The sequence below is a fragment of the Sorex araneus genome, chromosome 5 (assembly GCF_027595985.1).
Source record: "Sorex araneus isolate mSorAra2 chromosome 5, mSorAra2.pri, whole genome shotgun sequence".
Classification (NCBI taxonomy): domain Eukaryota; kingdom Metazoa; phylum Chordata; class Mammalia; order Eulipotyphla; family Soricidae; genus Sorex; species Sorex araneus.
Genome location: NC_073306.1, coordinates 95,283,654 through 95,300,150, shown reverse-complemented (window position 1 = coordinate 95,300,150; position 16,497 = coordinate 95,283,654). Strand labels below are relative to the sequence as shown.

General features: G+C 46.0%; 1 protein-coding gene across 8 annotated transcripts in view; it reads left to right on the top strand.

The window, feature by feature from the left end:
• The window catches only part of MAGI3 (membrane associated guanylate kinase, WW and PDZ domain containing 3), a 314,958-nt gene that overhangs the window by 295,299 nt on the left and 3,162 nt on the right, over positions 1-16,497 (top strand). For 2 of the 8 annotated variants that reach the window (XM_055138738.1, XM_055138737.1), the window contains exons 17-21: positions 7,851-7,953; positions 8,571-8,700; positions 9,134-9,277; positions 15,115-15,253; positions 15,977-16,067. In XM_055138738.1, the coding sequence (XP_054994713.1) occupies positions 7,851-7,953; positions 8,571-8,700; positions 9,134-9,277; positions 15,115-15,253; positions 15,977-16,026 (566 nt within the window). In that variant the 3' untranslated portion in view covers positions 16,027-16,067. Of the gene's footprint in view, positions 1-7,847; positions 7,954-8,570; positions 8,701-9,133; positions 9,278-15,114; positions 15,254-15,948; positions 16,068-16,497 lie in introns of all 8 variants that reach the window. The other 6 variants (XM_055138735.1, XM_055138733.1, XM_004616259.2 and 3 more) reach the window with 4 other exon arrangements.

Here is a 16,497-nt window from a genome sequence, read left to right as displayed (position 1 = left end):
TATCAGTTTTAACCAGAGTTAGGTCCTTTGAAGGCTGCATTCAAGATGTCTTTGTGCTCTGTGAAGCCCAAGATGACCCCTTCTTGCGATTCATCTCCAAGGATACCGTGTTGCTTCGTGGAGTTGCCCGGCAGTGATCTCACCTCTTCCGTGTGATGACTCGGTGCAGCTTCTGCAGCTACAGGGCTTTCACAGCGCCCATAGTGTTCCAGAGATGCTTCTTTCCTGAGCCCTCACCAGCCAGTTTCTGCAAGCTTCAAACCTTCCTTCTACATCTTTCTCACCACTCCATCTTCATAGCTCTGGAGAGAATTCATGCCTGACACTGGGCCTTGGCTAACGGGAACTTTGTGACTGGACTGATGTTGTATGAGACCAGAAAAACTTCATCCATGTCAACAATAAGGCTCTTTCCGCCTCTTAGCATCTGTGTGTTCACTGGAGCCGTGCTTTCATTTCCTTCTCTAACTGCCTTTCTGTTCACAGTTGGCTTACTGGCACAAGAGGCTTGCCTGGCTTCCTGTGGAGCTGGCTTTGTTTTTGTTTTTGTTTTTGTTTGAGGGAAGGGGAGGGTTGGACCACACCCAACAGTGCTCAGGGTTTACTCCTAGCTCTGAGCTCAGGAATCACCCCTGGCAGAACTTGGGGGACCATATATGGTGCTGAGGATCAAACCCGGGGCAGCAGCATGCAAGGTAAGTGCCCTCCCCACTGTGCTCTCTCCGCCCCTGACTTTTGACATGCGTTTCTCATTGAGCTTCATCATGTCTAGATCTAGAGTGAGGCTCAATGCTCTCCCTTTCACGTGGGTGGTCCAGGACCATTGTGGGGCACTTGTGTGGTGTCTCAGGGATTAGGGAATCTCAGGAGAATGTCAGGAAATGGGCACCTGTGCGTCTGTGGGGCGGTCAGAACACACTTACTCAGGTCACACTCTTTAGTGGGTCCATTTTGGAGTACCCCAGAACTGCAATAGTTCATGATAATGGATCATGGTAACAGAAATAATAGTAATAATGAAAAGCAAAAAGAGTTAAGAAATAAAACAAAAACAATAATAAAATAAAGAAAAGTTTGGATCCTGTGAGAATGTAGCATGTGACGCAGACACAAGAGAAGCACATGCCCTTGGACAGCAGCCCCAGAACACTTGTTGGACACTGGTGGACACTCGCCTGCCACCTGTGAATTGTGTTTGTGTGAAGAGTAAAGTGGGGTCTGCTTGTAGCATGGGTCTGAGGTGAGCCTCCTCACTGCCCCCAGCCCTGGAGGGGGCCCTTCCCAAGACATGAGTTTCCCTGGCTGCTCCCCACGGCCCTTTCTGGGTCTCGGCTTGTCATCAGAAAGCATGTATGCATCAGTCCAAGAGGCAGCAGGGCTGTGCCTCCTGCCCTCCGGCCTGCCCAGACCTCCTCAGATGAGCCTTATCCTGCCTCATTGCCTCATTGCCCCTGTTGCTCCCTGACATCCATAAGCTCTTCTGGACTGTCCAATCCCAGCTACAATGCAGAGTCATCAGATTCACAGAGTTCAAGAAATTTGTCTGTTCAGTGCTAAATCCCAAGTCAAACAATGTCAGGCACCTAGTATGTGGGTCTGAGGTGAATCTCCTCACTGTAAGTGGTCAAACTACTGTTATCATGGTTTGGATCAGATTTCTTCATTTGTGTCTTCACCCATATACCTGCAGCTTGCATCTTAGCCTTATGCTTATTTTTGTGACCCACCAAGAAAAACAGACCCACAGGAAATAATATTTCAGGGTTATTCTTTTAATTTTTAATATTTTAAAAATTATCTATTTTGCTTCTTAGGCCACACCCAGTGATGCTTAGGGGTAACTCTGGACTCTTCACTCAGAAACTACTCTTGGCAGTACTCTGGGGACCATAGGGGATGCTGGGGATCGAATCCAGGGTGGCCGTGTGCAAGGCAAGCAACCTATCCACTGTGCTCTCTCTCTGACTCCTGAAAGTTGCTCTGAAAAATGACATAGTGCACTGATGTGAAAATACTGATGTCACTATGCTGATGTCACCATACTTGGCATGTAGTAGTGATCAAAGTTGCTAGAACTATTCCTAGTGGAACTAAGAATAGGCTAAATCAGTGGGGCTTTTTAATATAGAGAATAGCCAGTGTGTGTTTTTCATAATTCATCACAGGTCAGCACTTTAGTAAAATACCATAAAAGCTAAGTGAAAAATAAAGCAGGAGCGATAGCACAGCGGTAGGGCATTTGCCTTGCACGTGGCTGACCTGGGTTCGATTCCTCCGCCCCTCTCGGAGAGCCCGGCAAACTACCAAGTGTATCTCGCCCGCACAGCAGAGCCTGGCAAGCTACCCGTGGCGTATTTGATATGCCAAAAACAGTAACAACAAGTCTCATGATGGAGACATTACTGGTGCCTGCTCGAGCAAATCGATGAGCAACGGGATGACAGTGACAGTGATAAAAAACACAAATTGTTGTAGGATTTTCTCAATATTTACTCTCAGTATCTATATATATCATAATGCTGGATGTTCCACAAACCATATTAATTCAGTTCAAGAAAATCATTTTCTGTTGGGCAAAAAAAATCCTATAAGGGGGCTGGCTGGAGTGATAGCACAGTGGGTACGGCATTCGTCTTGCACGCGGCCGACCCGGGTTCAATTCCTCCACCCCTCTCGGAGAGCCCGGCAATCTACCGAGAATGTCTCGCTTCCACATCTGAGCCTGGCAAGCTACCCGTGGCGTATTGAATATGCTAGTAACAACAAGTCTCACTTAGAGATGTTACTGGTGCCCACTCGAGCAAATCGATGAGCATTTAACATCTATGTCAATGATGTCAGGATGACAGTGACAGTGACAGAAGGGAGCTGGAGCAATAGCACAGCAGGTAGGGCATTTGCCTTGCACGCAGCCGAACTGGGTTTGATTCTCGGCATCTCATATGGTCTCCCAAGCACTGTCAGGAGTAATTCCTTAGTGCAGAGCCAGGAGTAACTCCTGAGCATCGCTGGGCATGACCCAAAAATTGCAAAAAAAAAAAAAAAAAAAAAAAGAAATCCTATAGGAGGCGCTTGCACCCAACCCCAGTTCATTTTGAGCATATGCCAGGAGTGATACCCTGAGCACAGAGCCAGGAATAGCCTGAGCATTGGGGATGTGGTCAAAAACCCCTCCTCCACCTCACCCCCCTAAAAGAAAAATTCACTTTCTGCTCTCCACTAGAATAATTAATTTTTCCAAAATTGCCCTTTACGTTAATGGTACATTTCTGAGAGGTTTTCCAAAATGTGTCATTTTTCTTAAGGTAATAGTTAATTTTGACATTTTGATCCAAAGACTTCTGAACATACCAAAAATGTTTTCATTACAGAACATAAGGATAGAAGGAAACTACCTCGCGAGTACATACTTTGAACCACTGGTTTTCCAGCCATTTTTCATGAACTTAGGAAAGAAAGTTCCTGCTGGGCCCAGAAGTTACCGCCTCTTATCTTGGCATGTGTGTGGTGCTGCTGCCAGGGATGCTCTCGTAGGAGTCTGCCAATGAATCTTCCAGCTCAGCTCATGGTCTTATTTCTGCCTTGGTAGCCTGTGAAATACTGTTCCTGATTGTACTGGCTTGCATGTGGAATGAAATTGAAAGCCATCCTTTTAAAGGTTGTATTCAGCCATTGCTGACTGTGCTCAGGGGTTCACTCTTTGTAGGATTCAGGGGAGCTTATAGGGTGCCACGATCAGACCAGAGTCAGCTCTGTGTTAGGCAAGTGCAGTGCTGCCTGTTCTGCCACTAAAGTAGATTCCTCCCGTTGGCACAGTCACATTCGAAATCACATTTCATAGGTATGTATTATATTACTATACTTAATATTTTAATTAACTAGGAACCTTTCAGAATCTCTTAATTAGGGTCAGAAAGATAGTACAGTGGGTAGGGCACTTACCTAGCACTCACCCAACCCAGATTTCATCTGCAGCATCCCACACTGTTCCCCATCACTGCCAGCAGTGATTCTTGAGTGAAGAGCCAGGAGTAACCCCTGAGCATCGCCCAGCCTGTGCCCCTGCCAATCCCCCAAAAAAGATACCACTCACTCAAGGGTCAGAAGGATAGCATAGGCATTAGGGCACTTGCCTTGCCTGTGGCTGACCCTGGTTAGCTCCCCAGCACTTCCAGGAACGATCTCCAAGCACAGAGCCTTGAGCACAAACAAAATCTCATTACCTCTAGGGACAAAAAGTGTCCCTTGAGTCCCAAAAGTTCTGTAGTGGCAGTTTCAAGACTTCCAAGTGTGTCATACAGTGCAGCCAGTGTCAGCAGTGACTGCTGCTGCCCCCCCCCCCACCCTGAGTGCTGATAGGAGTGAGGCAAGCGCGTGCTCCCGCCCCCTTTGCGGGCTGGGTAACATTTGTGCTGACCGTGCCACACACTCGGCTACCAAGTGGCGTGTGAGGTAGGAGCGCTCAGGGGAATTTCTGATCAGGATGTCCCTGTCCCCGACCGGCCCCCGCTCCCGCACACAGAGCATTCTCAGGGGCAACACACATTGGATATCAGTTTGTACCCCCAGCCTGGCAAAGACATCCTTAAGTTGTGTTGTTTTTCAAGATTGATTTCTTCTTTCAGATCTTGTCTACTCAATTTTTTAGAATGAGCATGAGTTCTCAGAGGCTGTTCGAAGCTGTGTGAGAAGGTTCTGGTTTTGATGCAATAATTTTTGTTTAGTTTTGTTTCCTAATTCCTGCTTATTCAGACCCTCCATTTCTCACCTATTTTTTTCTCCCTACTTTTACTAGCCACCAATTCAGTGTATTTTATGTGCCTCGTATTTTTGTGTGTCTTTTAAAATACATTCATGTGTGTTGGCATTCATTTCTGAGTTAGAGATAAAGTCTTATAATTTTATACATCCCACCCCCCCAAAACATACACTGTTTTTTTTCAATGTCACTTTCTCATCCCACGATCTAATTCAGGCTCTTAAATAACAGTTATTGTATATTTGTTTTTCTTTGTAAGTAAGATATGTTCTACACTGAGAAGCCAGAGAGATAGCACAGTGGGTAGGGCACCTTGACACTCACCAGGACATTCCTGCCATTTCTCCAAGACACCGTCCACCACTTTTGTATTTACAGATCTGCTGCACATCTCCCATAAATGGAATTATACAACATATGTTTGTTTATGTTTGACTTCTTTCACTTAGCAGAATGTTTTCAAAGTTCATTCATGCTGTAGATTGTTTATGACTAGTGAATAATGATCCATTAAGCACACGTATATTTTACTTACCTCGTCATTTGATAGACACTGGGGTGGGTTTTTTTTTATATTTTGAATAATGCTGTTATCAGATTGGTTTACATGTTTTTTGTGTGGATGTGGTTTCATTTTCCTTGTAGGTGTGTCTGTAGCTATTGGGTTCTATAGTAACAATGTTTAACCTGTTGAAAACTGCCAAACTGCTTTCTCTTCTTTGTTTTGTTTTGTTCGTATTGAGGGGCCATACCCAGGGGTTGGCTTTCTCCTGGCACTGTGCTGAGAGATCATTCCTGGCAATGCTCTGGGGATCGTTTGGGGTGCCTGGGATCAGACCCTGGCTGGCTCCAAGCAAGGCAAAGACCCTACCTGCTGTATAGCCACGTGGCCCCTAAGACCCATTTTTAATGACATGGCATATTTCATTCTGTGTTAACACTGGAACCCTAATAAAGACAAGATTAATAGACCAGCTAGGAGGCCAGCATTTATTTCAACATTCTTCAGAACTTAAGTTAATTAAGAAAGTAAAATTCATGATTGTTTTATTAAAAAAAAAACAACCAAAAAATGTCCAGGTGACCCCCAGATTATGAAGATCACAGCTGCGTGGGGCCTGTTCTACTGGGGATCGAACCAGCATCTCTCGTGCATGGCAAATGCCTTACCCCCACCCAGCCCCCCTGCCCTGGAACTCTGACTTTTAAAGAGTAAACTCGCCCAGGGCCAGAGCGATAGTACAGTGAGGAGGGTGTTTGCCTTGCATGCAGCGACCCAGGTTGAATCCCCAGCACCCCATATGGTCTCCCGAGCCTGCCAGGGGTGATTTCTGAGTGCAGAGCCAGAAGTATCCTTAGAGCATTGCCAGGGCATGACCCCAAAACAAAGCAAACAAACCAAAATGGTAAACTCGCCCCTCTGCTGGGTTCTGCACAGGCTGGTCCTGTCACTGTCTGATACGCAGTGCTGAGATCGCCCACCAGTGCAGCAGCTGGGAAATGGTCTCTCTCGGCTTTTAGCCCCAAGACCATTAACACACTGACTCTGGTGCTATAGTTTATATTAATTGCGTTAACCATATTCAGGAGTGAGCCACCGGTGCTACAGGTGTCAGCATGTTAAGAGAAACATATCAGCCCTAGCCACTCAATAATGATAGGTGGGCTGGGAACATAGCAAGAGGTCGAGGGACACATGGTCCCCTGAGCAGTGCTGGGGTGGTCCTGGTGGTCCCCAGCGCCACGGGGCCAAGCACTTAACTGCTGGTCTGGTTGATGAAGTAGGTGACCTGTGCAATCCCAGAGGAGCACTTGGGCGCCCCCGGCCCCAAATAATAGTGGTACCTGCCTTAAAGCCTAAAATTTCAGGGCTGGAGGTATAGTTCAGTGGTTAGAGCGCTGGCCTTGCACACAGCTGATGCTAGTTCTATCCCAGGCACCTTATAGTTCCCCAGAGGAGTGGTCCCTGAGCGCGGAGCCTAGAGCAGTCCCTGGGCACTGCTGGGTGTGGCCCCAAATAAATAACTAGAGGCCAGAGCAGGGCAACAGTACAACTGGGAGGGCACTTACCTTGCACATAGCCAACCTGGGTTTGATCCCTGGCATGCCTTATGGTCCCCCCCCCCAAGCATCATCAGGAGTGATCCCTGAGCACCAAGCCAGGAGTAAACCCTGAGCACCACCCGAAGTGACCCCAAAACCAAAACATTAATTAAACCATTTTTTAGAAGAAACTATCACCAAAAGCTGAAATTTAAGCTTTTTTAGTAGAAATTGCTTCCTTAGGTAGGCACTCACAAAATGATTATTTTAAGCATTAGTCTTTACCACCTTTATTTCCCAAGCTTTCATTTATTTGTTTCCAAATGTTTTAACCTGAAAATTACCTCTATTGAATAGAAGATAGAACTTCGAAGAAATACTGTTCCAGATAAGAACTGAGCTCTTCATTATGACAATAACAAGTTATTAATATAATAAGAATATTTCAGGGCTGGGGAGATAGTACAGCAGGTAACACTCATTTCACTTTTTCATACCAGACGGTCCTCCTGGGTCTGTGGATGATGGTGAGACTCACTGTACTAAAGTCACACTCCTGCTCTTTGCTCCTTTGCTCATTGCCAAGCACTGCAGTGAGGGAAAAGGTTCTGCCCTCAGCTCAGGAATCGGGGGCGGGGCTGGGCGGCAGTGTTAGTTCTCTTCCAGAGCAGCCAAGCCTTTCCCTGGCTGTCCCAGCCAGATGCTCTCCTAAATGTCTCCTGGATTAAAGGTGCAGGTTCAGAAGCAGACTCGAGTCTCAGCGGGGAGTTGCACTCCTGTGCCCCTCAGCCCCGCCCTTGACTCCAAGACCCCAAACACCGTTATCGAGTATGTTTTGTTTCATGTTGTATTGACAGAGGTAAAAGGGTGTGTGTGATCAGAACATGATTCCTCGTCTCTAACACAAACATGCCTCCAGAGCCACAGTGATGGGTGTTGATGTCCCAGTGCGGTGGCTGCCGTCAGAAAAGCAGTGACGGCTGCTGTTGGCCTCGCTCTCCTAGCCGGCTCAGATGTACCTTTAATTGCTGTTCTCTCATTTCAACAGAGCATCATGGTCCGTCATCAGGAACAAACTCAGCCCGGCAAAGCCCAGCCCTGCCACATAGGCCTGTGGGACAGTCCCAGGTCAACCACTTACCTGGGGACAGGTGAGGCTGCTCGCCTGGGGTGTGAGTTTTGTGCTCTTGTCTCCCCACCTTCCTCCCTGCCCATTCCGCGCGGTCAGACAGAGCCAGCATGTGGCTACCAGAGAGCTGCCCTGTGCCCCAGACAGGCCCTCCGTGGCTTCTTCCTGGCTCTCCCCTGCCCCAGCAGCCCCTGTGAATGATCCCATGTGCCTGCAGTGTGGGGAGAGAGTCGGGATTTGTGGAGGGGAACCCCAGGCCATGTCCTTGCTGAGTACAGTGGCGTGGGTTTCTTTACTCTCCTGTTGGGAAGATTAACCCGGGAACAAAAACTGTGTTCTCTGAAATTTCACATCTGGAGAGGTCTTGATGCGTTTACCTGGTGACAAGATCACTCCTCTGCCCTCCAGGCCAGTTCATGACGTGCAGTTTTATGTTCCTAATTGAAGGCTTTCTTTTTGGTTTTTGGTTTTATGTTTTGGGCCACACTCAGCAGTGCTCAGGGCTTACTCCTGGTGTGCTCAGGGGACTATATGGGAATACCAGATCAAACTCTGATCAGCAGAGGGCAAGGCCAGCTCTCTGCCCTCAGTGCTAGCGTTTATGTTCTCGATTTAGAGTGACTTGTCTTTGTCTTGTAGAAGCACCCTAGAAGGGGACAGTGGAAAAGGTGATGCCTCGGTGACATACAGACACTCGTGGTCCGACCATCGGCAGCTCGCACAGCCCGACACGGCGGTGATCTCAGTGGTGGGCGGCTGGCACGGGCAGGTATGAGCAGATGTGAGAAGGCGCTTCTGTGTGTCTCACCATGTCCTCCCTGAGCCCTGCTTGCTGTGCCTCCTGTTCTCGCCCAAGGAGGAAAGAGAGCACAGAGGAAGTCACAACTTGTTGCAGAAATGTGGGCTTCAGGCCAAGGGAGTTCTAGCTCATTGTAGTGGTCTGCCTTTGCTTTTTTCCCATTTTCCTCTTTCAGGAAAACTGAATCTAAATCTCCTTCACGAAAGCATTTTGCAAAATTCTATTTGGAAAAGTCACATGGCCTACAGATTAAGTTCAGCTGCTTTGATAAATATGAAGCTGCCCCTCCGTCAAAACTCACATTTTTGCCTCAGGAGCTCCATGTGGATCACTGGGCCACAGTGTGAGGCAGTGCTTCTGCTCCCTGAAAGGAAACTCGTTCATGTTGCTCTTCTCCCTGCAGAGCCTCGGCTGTTACCCGGTGGAACTGGAGCGAGGCCCCCGGGGCTTTGGATTCAGCCTCCGAGGCGGAAAGGAGTACAACATGGGGCTCTTCATCCTGCGGCTGGCTGAGGATGGCCCGGCCATCAAGGATGGCAGGATTCATGTGAGTTGACTTCCTTCTGCTGCCTTCTGTTCTGGCTGCAAACAAAACTTCTGGAAAGAGTTGCTTAAAAGGAATGAATGTGAGGAACCCGATTGCATGCGGGCAGCACTTATTTGCTACAGCCCCACATAGGCAAACGCAGGTCACACCCCTTCCTCTGGGCGTTTTCTGCGGCTTCTTGCCTCTGAGCTGAGCTACTCATGGCCTGCATAACACTGGGCATTCCAAAATGTCCCTCAAATATACTTTCACCCTTTCAAAGTCTCTGAGGGCTGAAGAAAGAGGACGAAGGCCAAGGCACTCACCTTGTTCGTGACCAACCTTGGTTCAGCACCACATATGGTCCCCTAAGTGATCTCTGAGCACAGAAGCAGGAGTATGCTCTGTGCGTGACCAAATATGGCCCAAGAACAAAAAAATACAATAAAATAAAATCTGAAAAATCGAGGATAAAATGGAATCTTTAGATTCCCCCCAAGAATAGCCCAAGTCTTTTTCCTTTAGCTACCTTTATAGGTAGACAGTCGGGAACAAGTGATCGCCACCATTCACTGTTATTGAGTGTTAGATTCAGGCCAGCCATGCAACCTTGAAGCACTCAAATCCTGAATTGTACAGGGCCTCCTCACACAGCAGACTTATGCTTCATCTTTGGATGCTTCTTAAAAGCAGCAGCTCATGAGAGATCGGTCAGAGGGCTGAGCACTGCTGTGCATGCAGGTGGCCCAGCTCCAGGCCCCAGTGCCCCCAGCGATGCCTGAGCACCAAGCTGGGACTAGCCTCCGAGCCCTACTGGGTACATACCACCGCCTAGACAAGAGAAATTTTATATGAATGACATTTACTGGCCTTAAAGCTTAATGGCCAATTAATTCACTGGTGTTTACTTAGAATTTTTTAACTCTAAGCAGCTCACGTACAAGAACTCTAAAAGTGCTTCCTCTACTGCCAGGTATTCAGGTCAGGGGAAGAGTTCATGTTTTTTGTTTGTTTTTTATCCTTTTTACTTTTAATTTATTTTCCTACCACTCATGAAAATAGTGATAAAAAGATAAGTTCATTTTCAGTAGGAAGAGATTGAGGAGAGAACATAGTCTGGACTAAAGAAATGAGGACAAGCCCAAAGGGAGTTTGCCAGAGATACAGGGAACCCTAAGTGGTTAAATTTCCCTGGAGTGTACTTGGAAAGTAGAAGGGAGAGTAGAAAAAAATGAGAATTCCAAAGCAGGACGGGTCCAGGATAGAGAGCTAGTGCAAAGGGCTAGAGAACAGGCTTTGCATGTTGGAGCCCTGGGTTTGAGCCCCTGCACTGCACAGGGCCTAGAGCACCACAGCGGCAGCCCAGGTGCCATTAGCCAGGTCCAAATGGAGATGCAGAGGCCTCAGCAAGCTCCCATTGGAGCTGCACACCCATCAAGTGGTTCTGTTGCGCATGAGTGGGCGAGGGAGACTGAGGCAGCCAGTGGTGGAGGAGGAAGGACCCCAAGGATGTGATCTCCAGCCCTGCCCCCTACAGCTGTCTACAGCTGAGTAGCTTCTCTGAACCCAATATCTTGTCTGAAAAACGTAGATAGATAGTGAAAGGCACAGCCCAAGCAAATTTAAAGTTTTAGTAAGAGAAAATTGAGGCATTGCACACATAGGGAAGGCATATTTTTTTCCTGGCTTTCTTTTCTTTTGGTTTTTTTTTCTTTTTGGGTCATACCCAGCGATGCTTAGGGGTTACTCCTGGCTCTGCACTCAGGAATTACTCCTGGCGGTGCTTGGAGGACCATATGGGATGCCAGGGATCGAACCCGGGTCGGCTGTGTGCAAGGCAAACACCCTACCCGCTATGCTATCGCTCCGGCCCCTTTCTTGGTTTTCTTAAAGCTTTTTTTTTTGTGTGTGTGGCAGGGGGTGGTGGGATGGGGAGGAAGTATCCCCCAAACAGTGCTTAGGAAGCCCGGGACCCTTCCAGTGATTCTCAGCCAGCCCAGTCAGTGGTTTGGTGCTAGGGCCCAAGTGGTCACCACTGTTGTACTCAGGGGAGCCTCCTGGGTCACACCCAGTATGCTTGGGGGATCAAATGGCCCAGGATGGGGATCAAACCAGTACTGGCCATGTGCAGACATGCGCCTTAACCCCTGTACTAGCTTCTGCACATCACTGACACCTTTTTCTTCCCCCCACCCTCTATTTCCTAAAATATTTCTGCACTTTTAAGTCTTGTGAGATATTTTTTATTTATTTTATTTTATTTTATTTTATTTTATTTTGCTTTTTGGGTCACACCCAGCGATGCTCAGGGGTTACTCCTGGCTTTGCACTCAGGAATACTCCTGGCGGTGCTTGGGGGACCATATGGGATGCCGGGGATCGAACCCGGGTCAGCCGCATACAAGGCAAACGCCCTACCCGCTATGCTATCGCTCCGGCCCCAAGTCTTGTGAGATATTTTTTAGACTCTCGTTTACAGTGTCATACAAAAAATGCAATTAAGCCCAAACTTTAATTATAATTATAAAATATGTACCAATTCCAAATATCACCCTCAGATGCACTAATTTCACCAAAATAAAGGCCTTTAAGCAAAGTCTGTTTTAAAACATGCAATTCTCTTATTTGGGGGCCACACCCAAAGGCACTCAGGAGCTACTCCAGCTCTGGGCTCTGGGCACTTGCAGTGTGGGGGTCAAGCCTGGGCCTCTTGCATGCAGAGCATGTGCACTAGCCCTTGGGGTTCTTACATAGCCCCCAAAGCCTGTCTTCCTCTTTAAAAGTTCAGTAGGCCTCCACAGACTTCCCAAAACATGCCATTCTTTACACAGTGAGCAGAAACTTACAACTCCATTGAGTAAATCAACATTAATTGCAAAAATAGGCTGTGAAATTTGCAAATAAAGCAAGTCATTCTAATCAGCTCTTCAGAGAAGGCTTCTTCTCTGCTATAAAACTATCAAAATCTTACCTTGCTAAGGGCCATGAAGAGTGTGTTGACAGCTTGGGGCCACTGCCCAGAGCTGAGATTCCCTCCAGCTCTCGCACCTACAACCACCTGAGTCTCCTCTTGCTTCTCTGCTTCTTCTCTGCTCTCCTGCTAAGTGGGCACCTGCGCTGAGTGTCCTCTGGGCATTTCCACTATCTTCAGCACTTGACTCCCCCCCCTCCTCTCTCTCTCTCTCTCTCTCTCTCTCTCTCTCTCTCTCTTGTGTGCGTGCTCTCTCTCCCCTCTCTCCCACATTTTCCTTTTAGGCACTGTGGTTTGCAATATATTTTTAGGGCATGTTGTTTTAAAACCTGGGAGACTACCTAAAAAAGATGAATTTTCTTTTTCAAAGAAACAGAATTTGGGGGTATGGTGCTGCCAGCAGGTCAACTTGTACCTGCAGGGTGAGTGCATCAGCAGCCTGATGGTGCCTTCAGGCTTTCTGATACCCCAAAATTGCTGCTGTGCCTTAGGCTGGTCCCCAACAACTTGGGGCCAAGTTTACCAGAATATTAAGCAGCCAAAAGTTAGGTATGTGGGAGACACACCCACAAACCACCTCTGGCACAACTATACAAGCTCATTTTTTGGCCTTATTTCAGAGACCCATAGAAAAATCTTGAAAGAGATCAAAAGCCACAGTTACTCTGGGACCTGCGCATGGCTGAACAGACCGGGGTAAATCGGAGAGGGGTGGGTTAGGCTGGTGCCTGTTCAAGCAGAGACCCCGGCAGCCACTTGCTTCCACAATCCAAAGTCACTGCCATACCTCCTGCCTGACTTCACCATCTCAGGACTGACCTCCCCAAGATATAATCTGCTGAAAATTCAAGTATGCAGGTTTTGTGACTGAAATCCCCAGGATTTCTCGGGGTCAGGATGGGCTACTTCTCCCCACCTCCCTGTACTTCTGAAAGCCTTATCACATCCTTATCCCAGTCGCATCCTTATCCCAAAGCTGCCACCAAATTGAAAAGCTACTACAGCCTTACCGTCCAATAAAAATACTGAATGCCGTGAACAAATACATGACCTCTTAGCAAACCATAATGCACAAAAGGAAAAGGGGAGAGAAGAACAAGAAGAACATGAAGTGCTTCTCATAGAGGAGGCTGGGGCGCGGGGTGGGTGGTAGAGAAACAGGGAACATTGGTGGTAGGAAATGTACACTAGTGGAAGGATGGGTGCTAGGCCACTGTATGATTGAAACCCAATTATGAGCAGTTTTGTAATGGTAACTATAAAATGTAATATAATACCTCACGGATATTCAATTTAAGAGTTTTTAATTTGAAAAAAAAAAAAACAGAATTTTTCTCTCTCCTTTCTTGCTCCCGTTTCATTTCCTCTTGGGTCATTTCTTTCCTCTATCTTCTGTAATTTTTCAATACAAACCTGAACTTGAGTCTTTATTTACTAAAAGATTTATTTCCTGTTTTGTTAAAATTCTTCATTATTTAAATATATGATACTAGAAAGAAAAAAGCCTTTACATTGCTCTATCACACTGCTGCTTTTTCATTTTTGAGCTTGTGTCTTCTAATAGAACTTCCCTACTTTCAACTGTAATCCTAATGCCCTGACTCTTTCCTCCCTCCGGTTAAGCAAAAGTGACACCTGGTGGCAGAAATAGTCAATTACAGCCTTCACTGCAATTTATTCATTGTAACGCAAGAGTAAGAAATTCATGTTTGGACAGTGAATTAAATCAAATAATATGAATAAAAGTCATTTTAACCTCAGTTATGTATTACAAGATGTAATACCCAAAAAGCAAGCTCCATGTATTTTAATTTTTTTTCTTCATCAGAATTATGTATGTATTGGTAATTTATCATCTGTATTTGTCATGAAGTTGAGTTCTCTTTTTAAGGGAATTTCTCACTTATATAATCTCTATTATTTTTATTTTTAATCCATCTGTTAGGCTTATTATTGTCTGATGTTGTTTGTTGGCTATGTTTTAAATATTCCCTTACTTTATATTAAATCCATTTACTTCATTTTTGATGACCTCTTGCATCAAGACTGTTTTCATAAATATGCAGAACACCCTACCCACCATGCTATCGCTCCAGTTCAGAAAATAGGTAACTTGGAAAAATATACATTGTCCCCCGAAATTCTTAGAAGGTCTGTACTAATGAATGGGCCCCTGGGAACACTGGGAAACCAGGATGCCGCTAGAGAGGGCTGTTCCAGGGAGGCACAGGTGCTGCAAGGTGGTGCCAGCTGCCCCGCCGACCTCTGCTGAGTATCACCCGAGACCCTCTCTGTTGGGTTCGTGCTAGATTTTGCTTGAGAATTTTGCTTGAAGACTTGTTTTTAATAAGCTCTTATAAATATATGAACTACTTTTCAGGGTTTCAATAATTTTCCATTGTTCAGGTTTTTCTGAGTTTTTCTTTTTGGGTCACACCTGGCGATTACAGGGGTTACTCCTGTCTCTGCACTCAGGACTTATTCCTGGTGGTGCTCGAGGGAACCTACCCAGGTTTTAGGAGGTGAAAGGTGTGGCTCAGGTACAGCTCTCTGCTACCCTGTGGGGTGCCAAGACCTCCCCTCTCCTGTGCTTAACCTTTGGGAAACTTCAGATTTGAACCTTGATTTCAAGAGGCCCAGATCCAGATTGCTAGTATGTAACTTTGCCAGGTACGATTTGGGGGGATTTTTGTCTTTGACTATTGTTACTATGTGCCCTAGGTCCACATACTCACACAGTTCAGCCATGTATTTTACAGGTGATACTATTCAATTCAGGTATCTTACAGGTGAAAGGTAGGTATCAAGGTGAGTGCTCTAGTGATAAGAGCTGAACTGCAGGATGATGCATTGCTTCATGCTATCCCTGTGATGCTTTCCTGTCTAGGTTGGTGACCAGATTGTTGAAATCAATGGGGAACCTACACAAGGCATCACACATACGCGCGCAATCGAGCTCATTCAGGCCGGTGGAAATAAAGTTCTTCTTCTTTTGAGGCCAGGAACTGGCTTGATACCTGATCATGGTAAGTACAGTGACTTATCTGCACCTAAAACGTTGAGTGTGTGAGGAAAAGAAAGGTGGGAGGAAAGAAGGGTTTCGAGGGAGACAGCTATTTTACGTTCAAAGGTAAAACACCACAACCATCATATAGCATCATCATAATATCACAATATAAGTGGCTTCAGGCAGGACTACTGTAGGAATTTAATATACATTAAACTAAGTTCAACCATAGTTTGGTAAAGAAATATGCTTACAAAAGGGGGGTAAAAGGACATATATGAGGTATTTGAGATCTCTTCAGACATTAGTTGTTTCCTAATAGTGAACTAGTCTTTCAGTGAGTACAGTCAGAATGCCCGACTTCTCTAGTCCTGAGAAACAAGCTGCCAGCACCTTACTCAGAGCAGAGCTAGACTCTGGCATTATCTGCACTGCTGCACTGATCGAGCCTTTTTGGTGTCACAGTGCTTGCAAGATGTTTTTAAGTAAGTGCCCTAGTCTGAGCAGAGCACCACACCACTCAGTGCCTGCCTTCGGCTACTCTTGCCTGGGAGAGCTGAGGTAACGGGAAACACGCCCTCCCAGACCCACTTCCAGCCTGTGACACTCACACTGTGTTTTGTATCTTCCACCATCTGCTTGTAAGTCATGCATTCCCGGTGACATCTTTGCTAACTGCTCTGTGATTTTCTTCTTTTTTTTTTTTTCACGTAGTCCTAGGCTTTTTCTCTTCCTTCTTCAGGTTTGGCTCCTTCCGGTCTGTGCTCCTACGTGAAACCTGAACAACATTAAGGCTTTCAGGGCTTTTCTTGGTCTTTCCTTAAAAAGACTTGGTAAATTTGCATGTCTTGTAAATCACTTCCTTCTCTTTTTTTCTCTTTGGTTAAAAATGATACTATTAAGTACATCTAATTCTATCTTCTGCACTTTTCAGTTCCTTTCGACAATTTGACAGCTTAGTGTAAAAAAAACTATTTACAAATGCCCATGAACCTTATTTTGGTTACTACAGTTTGGCTTCATTTATTTTGACATCTCTGTAAACTAAATCCACTAATGGCTGAGTGGACAAGAAAACTTGGACCAACTTTGTTATTTCTGTTTTTTAATTGGGCTTTACTGCTTTTAAAAAATTTACACATATATTATTGAGTTACATATCACTGAAACAGCTGTCTCTTATACATCTGCCTTTACAGAGATATATATAGATTTTATTAAATACTCAGGTTGTTTAAGCAGTTTGTACAATACAAACAAATG